Source organism: Thamnophis sirtalis, unplaced genomic scaffold (assembly GCF_051295495.1).
Source record: "Thamnophis sirtalis isolate CommonGarterSnake01/CBP01778 unplaced genomic scaffold, rThaSir2_p1.2 scaffold_1, whole genome shotgun sequence".
In the NCBI taxonomy this organism is placed as follows: domain Eukaryota; kingdom Metazoa; phylum Chordata; class Lepidosauria; order Squamata; family Natricidae; genus Thamnophis; species Thamnophis sirtalis.
In genome coordinates this window covers 163,619,173-163,636,232 of record NW_028261381.1, presented here as the reverse complement: position 1 = coordinate 163,636,232, position 17,060 = coordinate 163,619,173, and the positions used below count along the sequence as shown (strand labels likewise).

The 17,060-nt window shown below is 43.2% G+C and overlaps 1 protein-coding gene across 3 annotated transcripts in view; it reads right to left on the bottom strand.

Annotated features, from left to right (window-relative positions):
• Positions 1 to 17,023, bottom strand: part of ARID3A (AT-rich interaction domain 3A) — a 91,436-nt gene extending 74,413 nt beyond the window's left edge. For 2 of the 3 annotated variants that reach the window (XR_015695163.1, XM_087702444.1), the window contains exons 1-3: positions 16,615 to 17,023; positions 6,975 to 7,962; positions 3,428 to 3,725 (exon numbers count right to left, since the gene is read on the bottom strand). Coding sequence is in view for 2 of the 3 variants with exons in the window: in XM_087702444.1 (XP_087558570.1) it covers positions 3,428 to 3,725; positions 6,975 to 7,399 (723 nt within the window). In the remaining variant the exon portion in view is untranslated. The remainder of the gene's footprint in view (positions 1 to 3,427; positions 3,726 to 6,974; positions 7,963 to 16,614) is intronic. The other variant, XM_087702454.1, reaches the window with a different exon arrangement.
• Between the last annotated feature and the right edge of the window lie 37 nt (positions 17,024 to 17,060).

Sequence of the window (17,060 nt, the reverse complement as noted above, 5' to 3'; positions counted from 1 at the left end):
TCAGAGAAAGGGGGGAAAAAATGTGTTGTGGAAGAACAAGGGTCAGAAATTTTAGCTGATCAGACAGGCCAAAAATATCTACTGTATTTTTCAGAGTACAAGACGCAACTTTTTCCCTCAAAAAAGAGGCTGAAAATCTGGGTGCGTCTTATACACTGAATACAGCATTTTTGGCCTCCTGAAACCCCGTCCCCTTTGCAAAAATGGCCATGCATAGCCTTTAGGAGGCTTCCAGAGTGCTCCTGGGGCTGGGGAGTGCAAAAACGAGCAAGAAATGGGCCGTTTTTTGCTCATTTTTGCCTTCCCCAGCGCCCGGGAGCACTCTATAAGCCTCCTAAAGGCTATGCATGCCCGGGCCGTTTTGGGGAGGTCTGTAGAGTGCAAAAACTTTTTTTTTAATTTGCCTTTTCAAAACCTTGGTGCGTCTTACACTCCGGTGCCTCTTATACTCTGAAAAAGACGGTATTTCTGATAGAGGGTTTTGCCCCATTTTGTGACCTTTCGTACCACAGTTGTTAAGTGAATTGCTGCAGTTATTCAGCTAGTAACATGAGTAAGTGAATCTGGCAAATTGCCTGATTTTGATCACATGATCATGGGGGTGCTGCCACGGTCATAAATGTGAAAAACTCTCATGTCACTTTTTTTGTTTGTAAACAGTCACTAGACAAATGGCAGTGAGTTGAGGACTACCTGTACAGGTAGTCCTCGACTTACGACCACAACTGAGCCCAACAGTTGTTAAGTGAGACATTTGTTAAGTGAGTCTTGCCCCATTTTACAACCTTTCTTGCCATAGTTGCTAAGTGAATCACTGCAGTTGAAGTTAGTAATCCGGCTGCTAAGTGAATCTGATTCCCCCACTGACTTTGCTTGCCAAAAGGTTGCAAAAGGGGATGATGGGACCTTGGAATACAGCAACGGTCGTAAGTATGAACCAGATACCAAGCATCTGGATTTTGATCACATGATCATGGGGATGCCGCAAAGCCCGTAACTCCGAAAAATGGTCATAAGTCACTTTTTTCAGTGCCATTGTAACTGTGAATAGTCACTGAATGAACTGTTGTAAGTCGAGGACTGTCTGTATGTGAGATGGGCAGCTATATAAAGTTATTAAATAAATAGAATGTACAAAATACTTCTCTGCACTTTGTACTCTTTGATTAAAATTCTTTAGGACAGGGGTCTCCAACCTTGGCAGCATTAAGACTTTGCTGGCTGAAAAATTCTGGGAGTTGAAGTCCAAAAGTCTTAAAGTTGCCATGGTTGGAGATCCCTGCTTTAGAAGACACAGACATGTGAAAAGAGTTTAACAGAGGAAATTAAGGTTCAGAAATGAAACCATCACTGCTAAGATTGGTGAGCATGTAAGAATACTGAACATCTCCCATATGTCTATTTTAAGATTCACAGAATTCAACAAACTGCTTTCTACAATGGCCACCTGGGTGTATCTGGAAAGTTCACCGTTCATCAGCTAACAGCGAAAGACTGCCTTTCAACACAGAGGATCTAGTAAACCACAAGTCATTAACACAATCTTTTCCTGACTTCTGTAAAGCTAAGGGCAGCAATGCCTAGAATTCACACCGTGGTGAGAGCTTTCAAACCAAGAGCTTCACATAATTTAATAGAACTTCACATAATTCAACAGAACAAGTCCCATCCCTCTGTAGAACATCGGACTGGAAAAGGTTCTTTTCCTTCATTAATTTAAACAGTTTTGTAAAGCCCCGTATACCAGCAGGCAGCCATGAAGATACCTGGAGGAATTCTGTGACTTAATTCTGTCCTACAGCCCAAAGAGCTGCTGATTCAGTTCTACAGAGGAATTATTGAGTCTGTCATCTGCACCTTCATAACTGTCTGGTTTGGCTCAGCAACCAAACAAGACAGACACAGACACAGACTTCAACGGATAATTAGAACTGCAGAAAAAACAATTACTACCAATCTGCCTTCCACTGAGGACCTGTATAAAGCATGAGTCAAAAAGAGGGCTGTGAAAGTATCTACAGACCCCTCACATCCTGGACATAATTGTTTCAACTTCTACCCTCAAAATGACGCCATAGGGCCCTGCACACCAGAACAACTTGGCACAAGGACAGTTTTCCCCCCGGAATGCCATCACTTGGCTTAACAACTAATTCCCACAATACTGTCAAATAATTTACTATGATTGTATTACTACTATTCTTCTCTTCCTTCCTAGTATCTCTCTCTCCCCACTTATGACTATAACCATGTTTCTTATATCTTTCATTTTATATTTTTATTTATTTCTTAGTACAATTTGATATCTTATTAGTAACCTTGACTATCACTAAGTGTTCTATCTTTTTATTCTTGATGAATGTATTTTATTCTCCTTATGTACACTGAGAGCAATATGCACCAAAGACAAATTCCTTGTGTGTCCCATCACACTTGGCCAATAAAGAATTCTATTCTATTCTATTTATAACGGCTGGTACATTATTTTAGATACTCTGTCATTACGGTTCCATCTTGCCCTGCGTGAATGACAATTTACAAGTCTCCTGAATGAGCAAATGAAACAAATTGCTGAACTCCAAAGCACTAACAATGTTTTCTGCCTTTTCTGCTCTGGCTTCTTCTCCCTGGAACATCTCCTCCCCATCTCCAAGGTCAGAGCTGCTCCACCCTTTTTTTGAAAGGCCTTGAAGACATGGAACACCAATGGGAATGTGGCACTTTGGAGGGGGCTAATGGGGGTGGATAACACTCCACCTCCTCCCTGGGCACACTTTTCCCCTTCCCTCACCACCCTTAGCTTTATTTTAATTTCATTTTAAATTTAAGATCTTTATTTATTGTTTTGATGATTTTTTTTAATCAATGTCTGCAAGCTGCATACAGTTGCTTTTGGCGAGATGGCCTGTGTACAAGTTTAATAAATAAAAATATTTTCCATCCTACCCATAACCTTATGAGTCTCTATCACTACAATGTTTCCACTACTGCCTTTTGGCTGTAAATTAAATTAATACCTCTCAAACTATACCACCTGACAATACAGCTGACTTTCCCCAAAGGAAGATGAACATGCCTCTCAATTAGTATTTTCTAAAGATATAAAAAATGCTTTTCAGCACATATATTATATCATTAAACAAAGGGGAGGGGGGGGGATATTCCACATTGCAAAGTCAACACATTGATTTGCGGCTTCTGCTCAGTCCCCTCTTAACCCTTTCCACCAAATTTAAAAAGCCACAGGTTAATGCAATTATCTTCCTAATTCATTCCTACATATTGTCTTCTCCTCCCTGCACAAATGGAAACAAGGTTCTAGTCCTCACTGGCTGGGAAGGGGGGGGGAGAATCAACAACTTGACCGGCAGAATCACTGAATTTCTGTCATTTAAAGATAGGAAGAAAATATATTTTTACACCTTACCTGCTTGAATTGTTCTTCATAAGTCCAATCTCCATGGTCCAGGACTTGGGGCTGCAACTGTGACAGGCTTTGCTGGGGAACCCCAGAATGGCCCCGTTCTTGCCCCCCTACCAGTCTGGAAGGTTCTCCTCGGTATTGCTGGGGGGTCTGTTGCTTGTGCAGAAATGCGGTGCCAGGGTTTGATGTAGCCACTGCACTGGAGCCAAGCCCTCCCTCCACCATTTCTTCTTCTTCCTCCTCGTAGTCTTCTTCCTCCTCACCCAGGTCTTCTTCAAAATCTTCAACCCACTTGCCCTTCCTAAAAGAGGGAGAGAATTATAAGGAGGAAAATGTGAATACCTAAAGCAGGATAATAAGAATGGTGACTCTGGGTTCTAATACACCTCCAGGTACCTCTCTCTGATGCCAATCAAGCTTTTAATAGCAGGCATGTCTAGGTTAAAATAATTAAATAGCAAGCTGGCATCTTGCAAAGCACCATCACCTTGCATCGTAGTCAATGTGCAGCAATACCTTTGGGCCCCAACACATCTCTTAAAAATGACAGACAGCCTTCCAATAATTATTTTGGGACGCACTGTACCCACCACGGCAGTCATTCCAGGAGTAGGCAGATTTCCCATAACGTAATGTCATGTGAACTGCAGCCAGGACAGACTTGCCAGATATGCTCTAAATCCCAAAAAAGTTGTTTATTCTAGCCTACAGTCAATCCTACACTAAAAATAGCCTTTCTATTAGATGCCTGAATTACGGCATAAATTGGGGGGGGGGGGAAGGGACATAAGTTTTTTTTTTCTTAAAGTAGCTAAGAGACATGAAGCTGCAGCCTCCCAGCTTTTTTATAACTTGAATTATACAATAATACAATACAATAGCAGAGTTGGAAGGGACCTTGGAGGTCTTCTAGTCCAACCCCCTGCCTTCAAACAAATGGCTATCCAACATCTTCTTAAAGACTTCCAGTGTTGGGGCATTCAGAACTTCTGGAGGCAAGCTGTTCCACTGATTAATTGTTCTAACTATCAGGAAATTTCTCCTTAATTCTAAGTTGCTTCTCTCCTTGATTAGTTTCCACCCATTGCTTCTTGTTCTACACTCAGGTGCCCTGGAAAATAGTTTGACTCCCTCTTCTTTGTGGCAACCCCTGAGATATTGGAAGACTGCTAACATGTCTCCCCTAGTCCTTCTTTTCATTAAACTAGACATACCCAGTTCCTGCAACCATTTTTCATATGTTTTAGTCTCCAGTCCCCTAATCATCTTTGTTGCTCTTCTCTGCACACTTTCTAGAATTGTTAACTGGAGACCCAAAACTTTGGCCTGTTTTACTATGGTATGTCTGGTGAGAGGGGGGGGGGAATTAAAGGGGAAAAAGAGGTACTGTAACCCTGCTTAGATTTTAGACACCCCTTCATTCCTTAAGAACACTGAAAAACGTCAGAAACTGAGGTTCTGTTTCAACTGGCTGTTGGGGTACAGCTCTTCACAAAGGCTGCTTTCAGGTCCCTCCCTCGCCCCCCCTCCCCCCATTACAGAAACCATCCCTAGAAGTCAGGCAGCTGATTATGGGAATCAAACTCCCAACAAATCTGAAGGTTGCTAGAGTAGAAGTATCTGACTGCTGAGTAAACAAAGGCATATTTAGACACCCTTCACTCCCCTCAAAAGATTCTGGAAAAATGGCATTCTCTCCCCCCCCCTCCCTTTGTACTTTTTTTTTTTTTTTAAATAGGTTGGAAATTTTCAAACAAGGATCAGGAACTTAATCAAAAAGCCCAAGGCATTAAAAACTAGCCAGACTGGTTTTGCCTTAAGAGCTGCTGGTTTTATTGTCTCCTGACCCCAACAACACTAGGGAGGGGCCCAGGAGCCTGATGGAGAAACACACCAAAATTACCAAATCAAGAGCAGTCAAGTGAGCGATAATCTTGCTTTCCAAACGTTTTTGCAAAAGGTTTTGTGTGAGCCGCAAATCAACTCAGCACGTTTATTTTCCCCCACCCTGGGATGGGGGAACAATACCTTTTCACCTTTGAAAAAGTCATGAAAAACGAGAGACGCTCCAGTTTATAAAATGGCTACTCATCCACGGCAAAAGGGATACCGTGCAAGAGAAAACAAACCCTTGGCTTTCTGTCCGAGCCCAGAAAGTTTGTGAATTACATGTTTTAGCACAAGAATTACAAGGTAGCACATACTAGCAGAGGTCTTCAAACTTGGCAACCTTAACACTTGTGGACTTCAACTCCCAGAGTTCTCCAGCCAGCTCTGCTGTGAGTTGAAGTCCACAAGTCTTAAAGTTGCTAAGTTTGGGGAACCCTGACATACAGCTACACCCCAATCTTCCATTCCAATGTCCCTGAAAATATAAAGTCTGCTCCGTAACATCTGAGCCAGGGGTGGGTTTTAACCGGTACGGCCGTACCGGATGGTGAAATTTAGCGTTCCTTCCTGTACCCATTGGTCAGGAGGCCCCGTACCGGAACGCTCCTTCCCCTCGTTCGCTCTTTCACTCGCCCAGCCCATCCTCACCAAGCTGCCGAAAAGTTCTCAGAAGAAGAACCAGAAGAAGAAAGAACTGGTGAGTGGCTGGGGGGTGGGGGGAGGATGTTGGGGGAACAGGGAAGAGGCAGAGGGGCTGCTGGAAGAGTGTATGCGTGTGCACAGGCTGTGGGTTTTAAAAATGTCTTGTGTGTGCACAGGCTGCGAGTTTTAAAGACATCTGAGTGAATCCAGGAAGAGGGAAGAGGCAGAGGGGCTGGAAGTGTGTGTTTAAGGTGGTCGATAATGTTGAAGACCGGCAAGGACAGTCATATTTCCTCTGTAAGTAGGTGATTTATTGTTTTGTGTACTTATTCTTATTTAAGTAGTAAGTGCACAAAATAATATTTTCTTTTTCTTTCTTCTTTTTGTAGATCATTCTTTGGGGCAGAGAATTCAGTGACATCAACTTGGCCACTTCCACCAGATCACGTGACTGCCAAACCACTCCCACCCAATCACATGATCACCAAGCCACTCCCACCTGGTCACATGACTACCAAGCCACTCCCACAAAACAGGCTACACCTACAGAATAGGTTCTAAAAAAATTTGAAACCCACCACTGATCTGAGCGCTGAGGGGCCAGGACGAATATTACATTTCATTTTATTTCACTGAACATTTATCTAGCATTAAAAATATTTCATAGCATTCCTGTCCAATCATGCATCGGTCACATTAAAAATTACAATTTGGTTGAGAAAACAGACAAACCTGAAAGGCCTTGGGGGGGGGTGTCAAAAAAACCCCAAAACACCAAGATGATCATGGCTTGTTATATAAACTGAAACTCTACCCCTTTTAATAAAGTCTGTGTCATATGAGTGATGCCCATAACAAAGGGGAAGGGCTTTGATCCCATGGATGCCATCTTGATTTTTTGACAATGAGCCCCCCTCCTCCTCACCCCTTCATCTGTGGCACAAGTAATGTGGGCCTTCATGATCTAAACATTTAAGCCCCTTATGAGGACACTGGGTGGGACTCAGATAAGACTTACATATCCTCTTCGTCTGAGCCTATTTCTCGGGGGTATTCGCCATCTTCCTCCTCCTCCTCTTCTTCCTCCTCTTCTTCCCCTACAAGCTCTTCTTCCTCTGAAGAATGGCTCTCCTCCGACCCAACTGGGCTGGATGACTGTCTGAGGCCAGCCGCAGCTGCCCGCATAGCTGCCAAAGCCGCTATCTGTGCCCTCTGGATCCGGGCAGTGTCAGGTTCTGCCCCCTCCTCAGAGAGAGGGGGTTCCTGGCTGCGGCCACGGGGCAACGCTGTGATGCCAGGGGCTGACAACATGGTCGGATTTGGTGCAGGGAGGGGCAGAGGATTGCTCTGCGGCTGGTCCTGTTGCTGCCGCGCCTCCATCTCTTGCTGCAGCCGGGCACGTTGTTGGCGCTGCAGGTTCTCCATGACAGCCTGCAGCTTCATGGCTCTGCCTGCAGGGGGCAGTGTCCTGGCAGAGGAAATCAGAGGGGCAGAGCAAGGCTCCAAAGGGGAGGAGCCTATGCTTTGCACAGGAGAGGGAGGGGCTGTAGAATAGCGATCAGTCGGGGTCAGCGCCGTGAGGAATGCTGGGAGATGCCCTCTGCCCCAGATGTTCTGGGGAGGGCAACCACTTTTTAAAAAGCGTCACAAGACTGCACTGTCTTGTGGGTTAGGGAGAAACCCGTGGCACCATTAACCACTTCCAAAAGGCGGCTCTTTCCACAGCAAGGGGACGACGGCAAGTCAATTTGTACAGAAAGGAGTTTGCAGAGAGATTTTTTTAAAAAGGCTATTCAAATAACATGATGCTTTAAAAATTAGCCGTGATCCTGCAGTTCAAGGTCCCACGTTCTATGCAACCACGTTGCTTTGCGCCAACCTGAACTGAAGCTTAACCCTGTTCTTTTGCCACGTTTCTTTCCATCCAAGGAGGGCTTAGGGGCAATCTGCAAACTGTGAGTTGTCCACCTCTTCTTCTTCATCTAGGCATCAGTGAAAAACCTGTCCTTTAAAAAAGTAAACACAAACATATACAGAGAAAACATTAGGACGGCAAGAGCTAGGAACTTGACTTCTTACCAAAGGCTAATTCATCCAGATATAGGAACTATACAAAATTTAGCTGTTGAGTTCATAAGGTGTGTTTTATTGAAGTAGCTCCTCCAATGCCTGTCTATAAAAAGATGGAAAATGGATTTAAAAATGCTAGATATAGAAGACAGAACAAGAAGAACCCACTAAGATCAGAATCTTTAATCTGAATCATGTGGAAAGTGGAAATAATGACTACTATCTCTGAAGCCAATTTTATCAATAAGATGCTATAAACATCGCATACCCACAGATACATGTATATACATATAATACACATATAAACAAAAGCGGAAGCAATTATAAAAAGGGGAACAACATTTTTTTTTTAACAAACAGGAAGGTAGGAGAGAGTTTTTCGGCTTTTGCCAGCAAAACCTTTGGTCAAGAGGGAACAGTGGTGCAGTTTTTAGATAATGTCCACAGTTAATGATTGTGGCTTATAACCCCAACCCTCTACCTCTTACAAAATGTATCTCAACACAAAGAGCATGTTCACACAGTCACAAGCAACACTTTTTACTGTATTTCTACTAATCTCTCAGGAGGCATCGGCCCAAATAAATTCATTTACTCTGTAAATTTGCATGGGTGTGGCCTACCTTAAATCGTGCCTGTTGGCTAACACAAATTTAAAAAGAAATGGAAATGTTGATATAAAAACAGTAGAAAACAAACAATAAAACATAGGCTGTTACAAACAATGATTCTTCAATCCGCACAAAGCAAAAAACACCAACCAGATTCCATGACTAGCCTGCCCCAAAAGCCCGAGAACAGCCAGGTTTTAAAACCCTTCCAAAAGGTAAGGTGAAGGTAAAGGTTCCCTTTGCACATAAGTGCTAGTCGTTCCCGACTCTAGGGGGTGGTGCTCATCTCTGTTTCAAAGCCAAAGAGCCAGCGCTGTCCGAAAATGTCTCCGTGGTCATGTGGCTGGCATGACTAAACGTGGAAGGCGCATGGAACGCTGTTACCTCCCCACCAAAAGTTGTCCCTATTTTTCTACTTGCAATTTTTACATGCTTTCGAACTGCTAGGTTGGCAGAAGCTGGGACAAGTAACGGGAGCTCACTCTGTTATGCGGCGCTAGGGATTCGAACCGCCGAACTGCCAACCTTTCTGATCAAAAAGCTCAGCGTCTTAGCCAATGAGCCACCGCCACCACTGAGCCACCAAAAAGTAGACAGGGATAAATTACTACCGTTTCCCCGAAAATAAGACCTCCCAGGATAATAAACCGAATCGGGCTTTTGAGCACCTGTGCTAAAATAAGCCCTCCCTCAAAATATTGCAACACAGCAGCAGCCATGAGGTGACCACGATCGATGCCTCCTGCACCTCAAAAATAATAAGATCTCCCCGAAAATAAGGCCAATCACTTATTTCGGGGGTCAAAAGAAAATAAGACCCTGTTTTATTTTCGGGGGGAAACGGTATACCTTAAGAATTCTCACTAGCCTATTTGCCACCCATAACCACATTACTATTCATAGCCTGATGCCCTTAAAGATGGGGGGAAAAGAGGCAACAACAACTTTTTCTAATTTATATTTGGGTCACCCAGACATAATGATTCCTTGCCCCTGGCAACCAAAGCTTATTACCGTATTTTCTAACATCCACCAAAACTTCCCACAACGCCTCTGAATACCACAGCGAAGATCGTCATCTGTCTAGAAAAAGAAAACATTCTGGCATTATCTGCTCCAATGCCACAGAACACAGTGCTCTTTTTACAGAGGGCAAAAATGAGCAGAAATTAAAGATTCCCATGGAAAAGATTGCCTGCCAACAAGACCATGCATGCCTTCCCTACGAGCCCCCAAGCTCGTTCAAACTTGCTCAGATTAATGCAGTCATAATATGCATGGCATTTTCACTGATAGTTTGGAAGACCAGCCCGAAAACTGAGAGGGCTCCTCCCATAGCCAGATCTAGCAAACTGCTAGGCTCATGAATCCTTCTTCAATGTTTATCTCTGCAACAACAATCCTGCAATGCAGGATAGACTAAATTAGCAACTATAGCAATAGCAATAGCAGTTAGACTTATATACCGCTTCATAGGGCTTTCAGCCCTCTCTAAGCGGTTTACAGAGTCAGCATATTGCCCCCAACAACAATCCGGGTCCTCATTTTACCCACCTCGGAAGGATGGAAGGCTGAGTCAACCCTAAGCCGGTGAGATTTGAACAGCCGAACTGCAGAACTGCAGTCAGCTGAAATAGCCTGCAGTGCTGCATTTAACCACTGCGCCACCTCGGCTCAGTGTCCCTATCCCAACTATCCCAAAGGCATCAGCTGAGAACCTATGTTTGAGTGAACTCGAGCCAAAATCCATTTCCCCGAGTCCCAGTTCAGTGCCATAAACGCCTCACTATACTAGTTCTAACAAGGAGTTTCTCTGAAACTTGAAATCTGGTGACTCCGCAGGTGATGTACATGGAGATTTCTCAGTAAATAAAACATGGCTACTGCCATTCCCAGGTATTTTTCAACTTTCCACTCTGACCTAGGATTTATTCTTGGGTCCCCTATTAAAACACTAACTAGATATGGCTTGGGTTGGCTTTCTGAGATCCATCAAAGTTTCCTCAAGAAAATGCAGATACTCCTTGACTTACAACCCACAATTGAGCCCAAAGCCTCTGTTACTAAGTAAGACCGTTGCTAAGTGAGCATAGCCCCATTTTATGACCTTTCTTGCCACACATTACTAAGTGAATCACTGCAGTTGTTAAGTTAACAACAGGGTTGCAAAGTCAATCTGACTTGGCTTGTCAGACGGTCGCAAAAGGTGATCGCATGACTCCAGGTTAGTGCAACTGTCATAAATACATACCAACCGGCTGAATTTTATCACGGGACCAAGGGGATGCTACAATGGTTGTGTGAAAAATGGTCATAAGGCCCTGTTTTTAGTGTTCTTGTTACTAAATGAATGAATGGTTGCAAATCGAGGACTACCTGCAGAAGAGCCTACACAAGTGTTGGCGAACCTTTTCGGCACCGACTGCCGAAATGGAAACACGCATGCCAGAAACCAGAAGAGCAGCCACCCAGCGTGCATGCTAGGCACCTGCTCTTCCAGTTTCTGGCGCATAAATGCGCACCGGCCACTTGGTCTTCTGGTTTCCAGCGCATGTGTGTGCAAAACCAGCTGGAAACTGGAATATAATCTTCCCAGTGGGCGCATGTACCCTGGGCAGCTGTTCTTCCGGTTTCCGGCGCTCCTATATGCATGAAGACCAGCTGGCCGGCGCACCAGAACTTGGCAGAGCAATGGGCGACAGCTCACATGCTCAGAGAGATGGCTCTGTGTGCCACTTCCAGCACTCTGTGTGCCACTTCCAACCTTCTTCAATCAATTCCCAGTTTCTTAGACAGCCTGGCCTGGGAACTCTGTTGTTGTCCTAAGTCTCTAAAAAAATGCTCTAAACTGGAGAATGTCAGTATACACCACACTGGAGGAGGGGGCTCAATGATGTATGATCGAAGGGGGCCACCAGTTTCATTAGCTCACAAAAAGATCAATTCCTCCATGGAGTTGGAAGAAGAGAACAGTCTGCCAATGCCCACAATTGAGAAGATGCTTCTCAGCTATCATCAAACCGTCTAATTTAACTAGCTGTTTTCCACTACAACTAACTCAGTAGATCTGGAAACTCCACCCCACCCACCCCCCAACTTAAATTTAACAGACAGCCCTGCCAACCAACCCCGTTCTCAGTCTCCTGCCAAGGCCCTCTCCCACGAAATACCCTTTTCTTCCCAACTGCCATGGAACCTTCACCAAGGCAAGCGCTTTAATGACATCAGAGGAAGCAGGAACCAATCAAGAGACCCACAGTGGATACTGTCTCTAATTCCTTTGGCTGCACAGCGCAAAGGAAGGGCCCAAAATGATGCCTTCTGGTTTTCATGTCCTCAAGGGAGAAGGTGTGAAATCTGCACTTCCGCAGATAAAAAAGGACAACGGAAGATGCCCCCAAAAGGAATACAGGTAGTCCACGACTCACGGCCACAACTGAGCCCAAAATTTATCTTGCTAAGTGAGCCATTTGTTCAGGGAGTTTTGCCCTATCTTGCGACCCTGCTTGCCACAGTTGTTAAGTGAATCACTGCAATTATTAAGTTAGTAACACAGTTGTTAAGTGAGTCTGGCTTCCCCATTGACTTTGCTTGTCGCAAAAGGGGATCACGTGATCTCACAACATTGCAAATGTCATAAATATGAGCCAGTTGTCAAGCATCTGAACTTTGGTCTTGTGATCGTGGGGATACTGCAATGGTTGTGTGGGGGAAAAAAGTCATAACAACTCACATTTTTCAGTATCGTCATAACTTTGAACGGTCTCTAAATCAACTGTTGTAAGTCGAGGACTACCTGTACAGTCAAAAACTCTCTGAAAATAACCTCATCTCGGTCAAAAAAAAAGAGAAAAGAACTAAGTTCTCACGTCCTGCTTTCGTTTTGTCCAGTTTTACATATAACTTTGCATGGGTCTTGATATTTCGAATCTCAAAAAAATCCCAGAACATGGAAACTAACACTAATAATTTTATATTCACAATGTCAGTTGCTTGCGGCTTTTTATTCCCCCGCCATCACAGAAGTTTTATATTACAGAAATTTTCAAGAACTGAATATTATTAACATCGGTCCAGTAACCATAAGGGCGTATTACTGAAGTGATTGGTGTGGGTGAGTATATAGATAATTGAATAGGTATATTTCAAAAAAGGTAAAGTGGCAAACAATAAATATCAAATATTTCAATTCTTGTGGATTTAGTAGTGCCTGTTCCTCATTACCTAATGTAATTTAAGTAGCTTGCCTACAATATGTATAGCTAAACTCAAAATAACCAACAAAATATAACCAGAGATTGAAAATATGTGACCCTTGGTCCTGGCCTAGATTGGTAAAATGTTGTAATAAAGAAAAAAGATATATGAATTGTCTATCTCTGTCTCAAAATATGTCATTTCAAATGTATTAGAGTACCTTCTTTTGCTCCTCTGTGCAATTCATACCTAGAAATTAAAGATGAATTATAATGCCTTCACATTTTCTCCTATCTAAAGTCAACACCCCCACTTGTCAAAAATATTTTAGTTCCCCACCACTGCCCCTTCAAACTATAGAGCCAATTCCAGATGTAAACAAGGGTATAACAGTTGTCAAAGTTTGAGAAAAAGAAAAAAGAATTCAAGAAATGGTTGAATTGGGATGTCAAAAGGCAGCCTCATCTAAGCTTTGTTCTGGCCCAGAGACATTAATGCTTTATTAATCTAGAAAGCAGCAGAAAGTGAAACAAAGGGCAATTTACAGAAGCCTGTTAGCTAAGCAAAAAGAGGTGGTGGGATTTTTCTAGTTAGTGCCCATATGATCATCCTAAGGATAGGCAGAAATAGCAAGTTATGTGAGCAGAACAGGCAGCAAGGAGAAATGCTTCTCTCTCAAGGCTTGAATGTATATTTGCTGCAATTTATATTGCAGCAAATTCTATTATCTAGGCTGCCAATCAATTCCCCCAAACACAAGATGTGAAGCTGTCCAGATCCCAAATGTTTTTCGCATGCCCTCTATTTTTTTTCCATGCACAGGCTTGAAATTTAAGACTCTTAATTCCTTGGGCAGAATTCTCTGTCAAATGAAGTTAATAGCATAAGGTTAATCAGATTTTCAGATTTCTCCTTCCCATCTGGGAAGCATATTCTAAATTCAGCCTAGGAACAGGAGCTGTTTGAGCTACATGTGGCGATGGGCTTTTACATATGGACCACATTCACAGATGTGCGCCATAGAACAGTATCCTGCGCGATGGATTTAATTGTAATATTTGGTAAGAAGAACAAGCCACAGCAGATGCACAGAGATAAGAATTAAAACTGACTTCCTGAGTTGTAATGAAGCAAAGATAATGTGATACAATCAGCCAGTCACTATTAAGGAGTCATAAATCAACGAAATATTATTTTTATGAGACTGATAAATGAGATGAGGTAAATTGACAATGTTCATTTAAGGACATTTTGGGGTAAAAAAAACCGCTCAGATTTTTTCATTGCCTCTAGCTCAATAAACTTCTGTATACCACCTACAGACTCTGTAGCCTGAGTATACATGCATCTATGAGAGCATACATTTGCACCATGCCAAATTTTGCAATGGTGATGACCTTGACTACTTGTTATTCGTCACTCTCTTATAAAATTGCAATAATTGACTAAGCCAGACTTTTCCAACTCATAAAGTATGTTAGGGGCAAGGAGGTGTTGCATACTCAATAACATCATCAAGCAGTTTCAATATTTTGTCATCTTTTAGTGAGCAGGGTAAAAAGAACAAAGGGGCAGACTCCACAGGCTGGATTCTAAATAGCTGGGGTCAACTTTTAACTTCTCCTAGACGCAACTTTTGGTAGGAGAGCAGAAACAGTATGTCTGGGAATAAAGCTGTCGGCAGAGGCAAAACCATTGCCTATCCAAGGAGCTAGGCCTTAGTGATCACAAGCAGGAGAAGCGACATAATCTTACTCCTAGACGTAACTTTTGGTAGGAGAGCAGAAACAGTATGTTTGGGAATAAAGCTGTCTTGGCAGAGGCAAAACCATTGTCTATCCAAGGAGCTAGGCCTTAGTGATCACAAGCAGGAGAAGCGACATAATCTTACTCCTAGACGTAACTTTTGGTAGGAGAGCAGAAACAGTATGTCTGGGAATAAAGCTGTCGGCAGAGGCAAAACCATTATCTATCTAAGGAGCTAGGCCTTAGTGATCACAAGCAGGAGAAGGGACATAATCTTACATGTTTCAGGATTGTTGCTAGTTTGCAAAAGGTGATCTAAATTCCAGAGAGGGCCCTGAAACACCCTAAATTACCTCTCACTCTGCTAGAGAGAAGCTTGTAAAAGTCAGAACTGCGGAGGGAAATCCAAGTCCTCAATCGTGTTTCTCAGCTTTTTTTTTTTAAAGAGATCAAACTAGTAATTCCTGCAAAGTCAAATCATAGAGATAGCTCAGCAGTCAGGAGAAATATAGCCACGGGATGCAGACAAAAATTACTGTATAACTAAGTTTAAAGGGTGCCTTCCTTTAAATGCAATATTTCCAAAAACACCCCTTCACATGCAGGTTAAATAATCCACAGGCAAGCCTGATGGGTAGGCAAAAGGTAGGCACTACAGCTCTGCATGATGTATTGATCCAGTTGGTGCCTCTAAAGTCAACACAATCAGATCTCTCAGCTCACTCTTGTTGCTGACACACTAGTGTGTGCATGCTTTCATAGTTACCAATACTCCATTCACCACTTTGACCTTGAGTCCTTCTAAACAAATGTAATAGAAAGGGGCTTGAAGGTGAACTGGCCAAATGTCTAAAAAGAGCTATTATACACCCTTTTTATTAAACACTGTGTTCCATTTTAGCCATTAAATTGGGGAGGGGGAGCAAGGGAAGCATAGAAGGTGCCTCCAACTCGAATACAGAAAAATCCTCTCTCTTTGTTGCTGGTAAGTAAGTAAAATGCTGTCTCAAAGCTACACTGACAATCGCATTTACTAGGGTAGTTAGGCCCAGCAGACAAAAGTGAGAGACTTTTTTTCTGAATAAACATGCTGTTAATGGACATGCTATCTTTTAAAAAGATTATTTCTAGGTTAAGGTGGAGAGACCTGGAATGTTAAAAAGGGTTAAACAAGATAAGGGCAGTTCCACTGAAGGAAATATTATGGGTCACAAACAGCTCCCAATATTGAATTACAGAGGTATAAACGCAGCCTTTTCAACGAGATGGTCTAAAGCAGACTTTTTTTGTTGTGTGTGTTTTTTTAAAGTACTCGTTCGAGACTCCGTGACGCGCGTGTAAAAAAATCAGCCTAGAACAAATCCAACAGAAAAAAAAACAGTGAGCAGCGATCCACACAAACATTAATTGGGTTGGGGGGGGGAGGCGAAGCGAGCCAAATGGATTACTTTTAAAGACGTACAACTGTCTTTAAAAAAAAAACACCACCACCCCAGGTTAAAATTAAATTGCAAAATTAATCGAGGAGTGGAATGGCCAGCTTGTCCAGGAAAGGGACGGCGAGGGGCTCCTCTGCACCCCATAGGGGGGGAAATACACGAAGGGGAGCTGCCCGTCGCCCCCTCCCACAACTCGATTTTAAATATATAACTATGGTCCTCTCTCTCTCTCTCTCTCTTTCTCTCTCTCTTTAAAGTAAAGTTAGAATCCGAGGGCATTTCAAAGAAAAGCAGCAACGCGGAGGCGATGGTCTCGCTCAACCCGCAAAGCACATTACATATTAACTTTATTTAGCCATTTATTTATATCGCTCTACTCCCCCTCCCCCCCCCAAAAAAACCCCTCCATTCCCTTCTTTGGGAAAGGAGGGGAAAGCTGGACATCTCTTCTAAAACGCCAGCAATTTTGTTTTCCATTCGCTCGGGTTTCAAAACACACAAACACACACCCTGCTTGGAGCCGTTTGCCCATTTTTTAAAAACAAAAAAACACATTTAGAGGACAGCGGATTCCTAGCCGCGGTGGCTATTTTACCTTGCAGAGAGGCAGGCGAAGGGAGCTTCATTTTTCCCCCCTTCTGTCTGGTTCCTTTATTCCACCCCCGGAACCCAGTCTCTGATCCAGCTGGGCCGCTCAGTTTTCCACGCGCGATGCTTCCTTCCCCTTTTTTGATCGTCCAGGCAGATTCTTTCCTCCCTTTCCTTTTTTTCTTTCTTCTTTTTCTTCCTCGCTGCGGCGTCCTCCCTCCCCCTTCCTTTTTCTTCCTTCCTTTTTTTAATTGCGTCGCTCTTAATGCCGCCTCCCTTATCTGGCTTGGATTAGTAAGTTTCCTTTTACAAGCGATTGCATGGCCTCCTCCTCCTCCTCCTCCTCCCTCGATGCCTAAGGCGTGCACAGAGCTGGATAGACAAATCATAGGATGACAAAATAGCAATCAGATGCAAATTCCTAACCTCTGAATCAGGACCCAGCCATAAGAG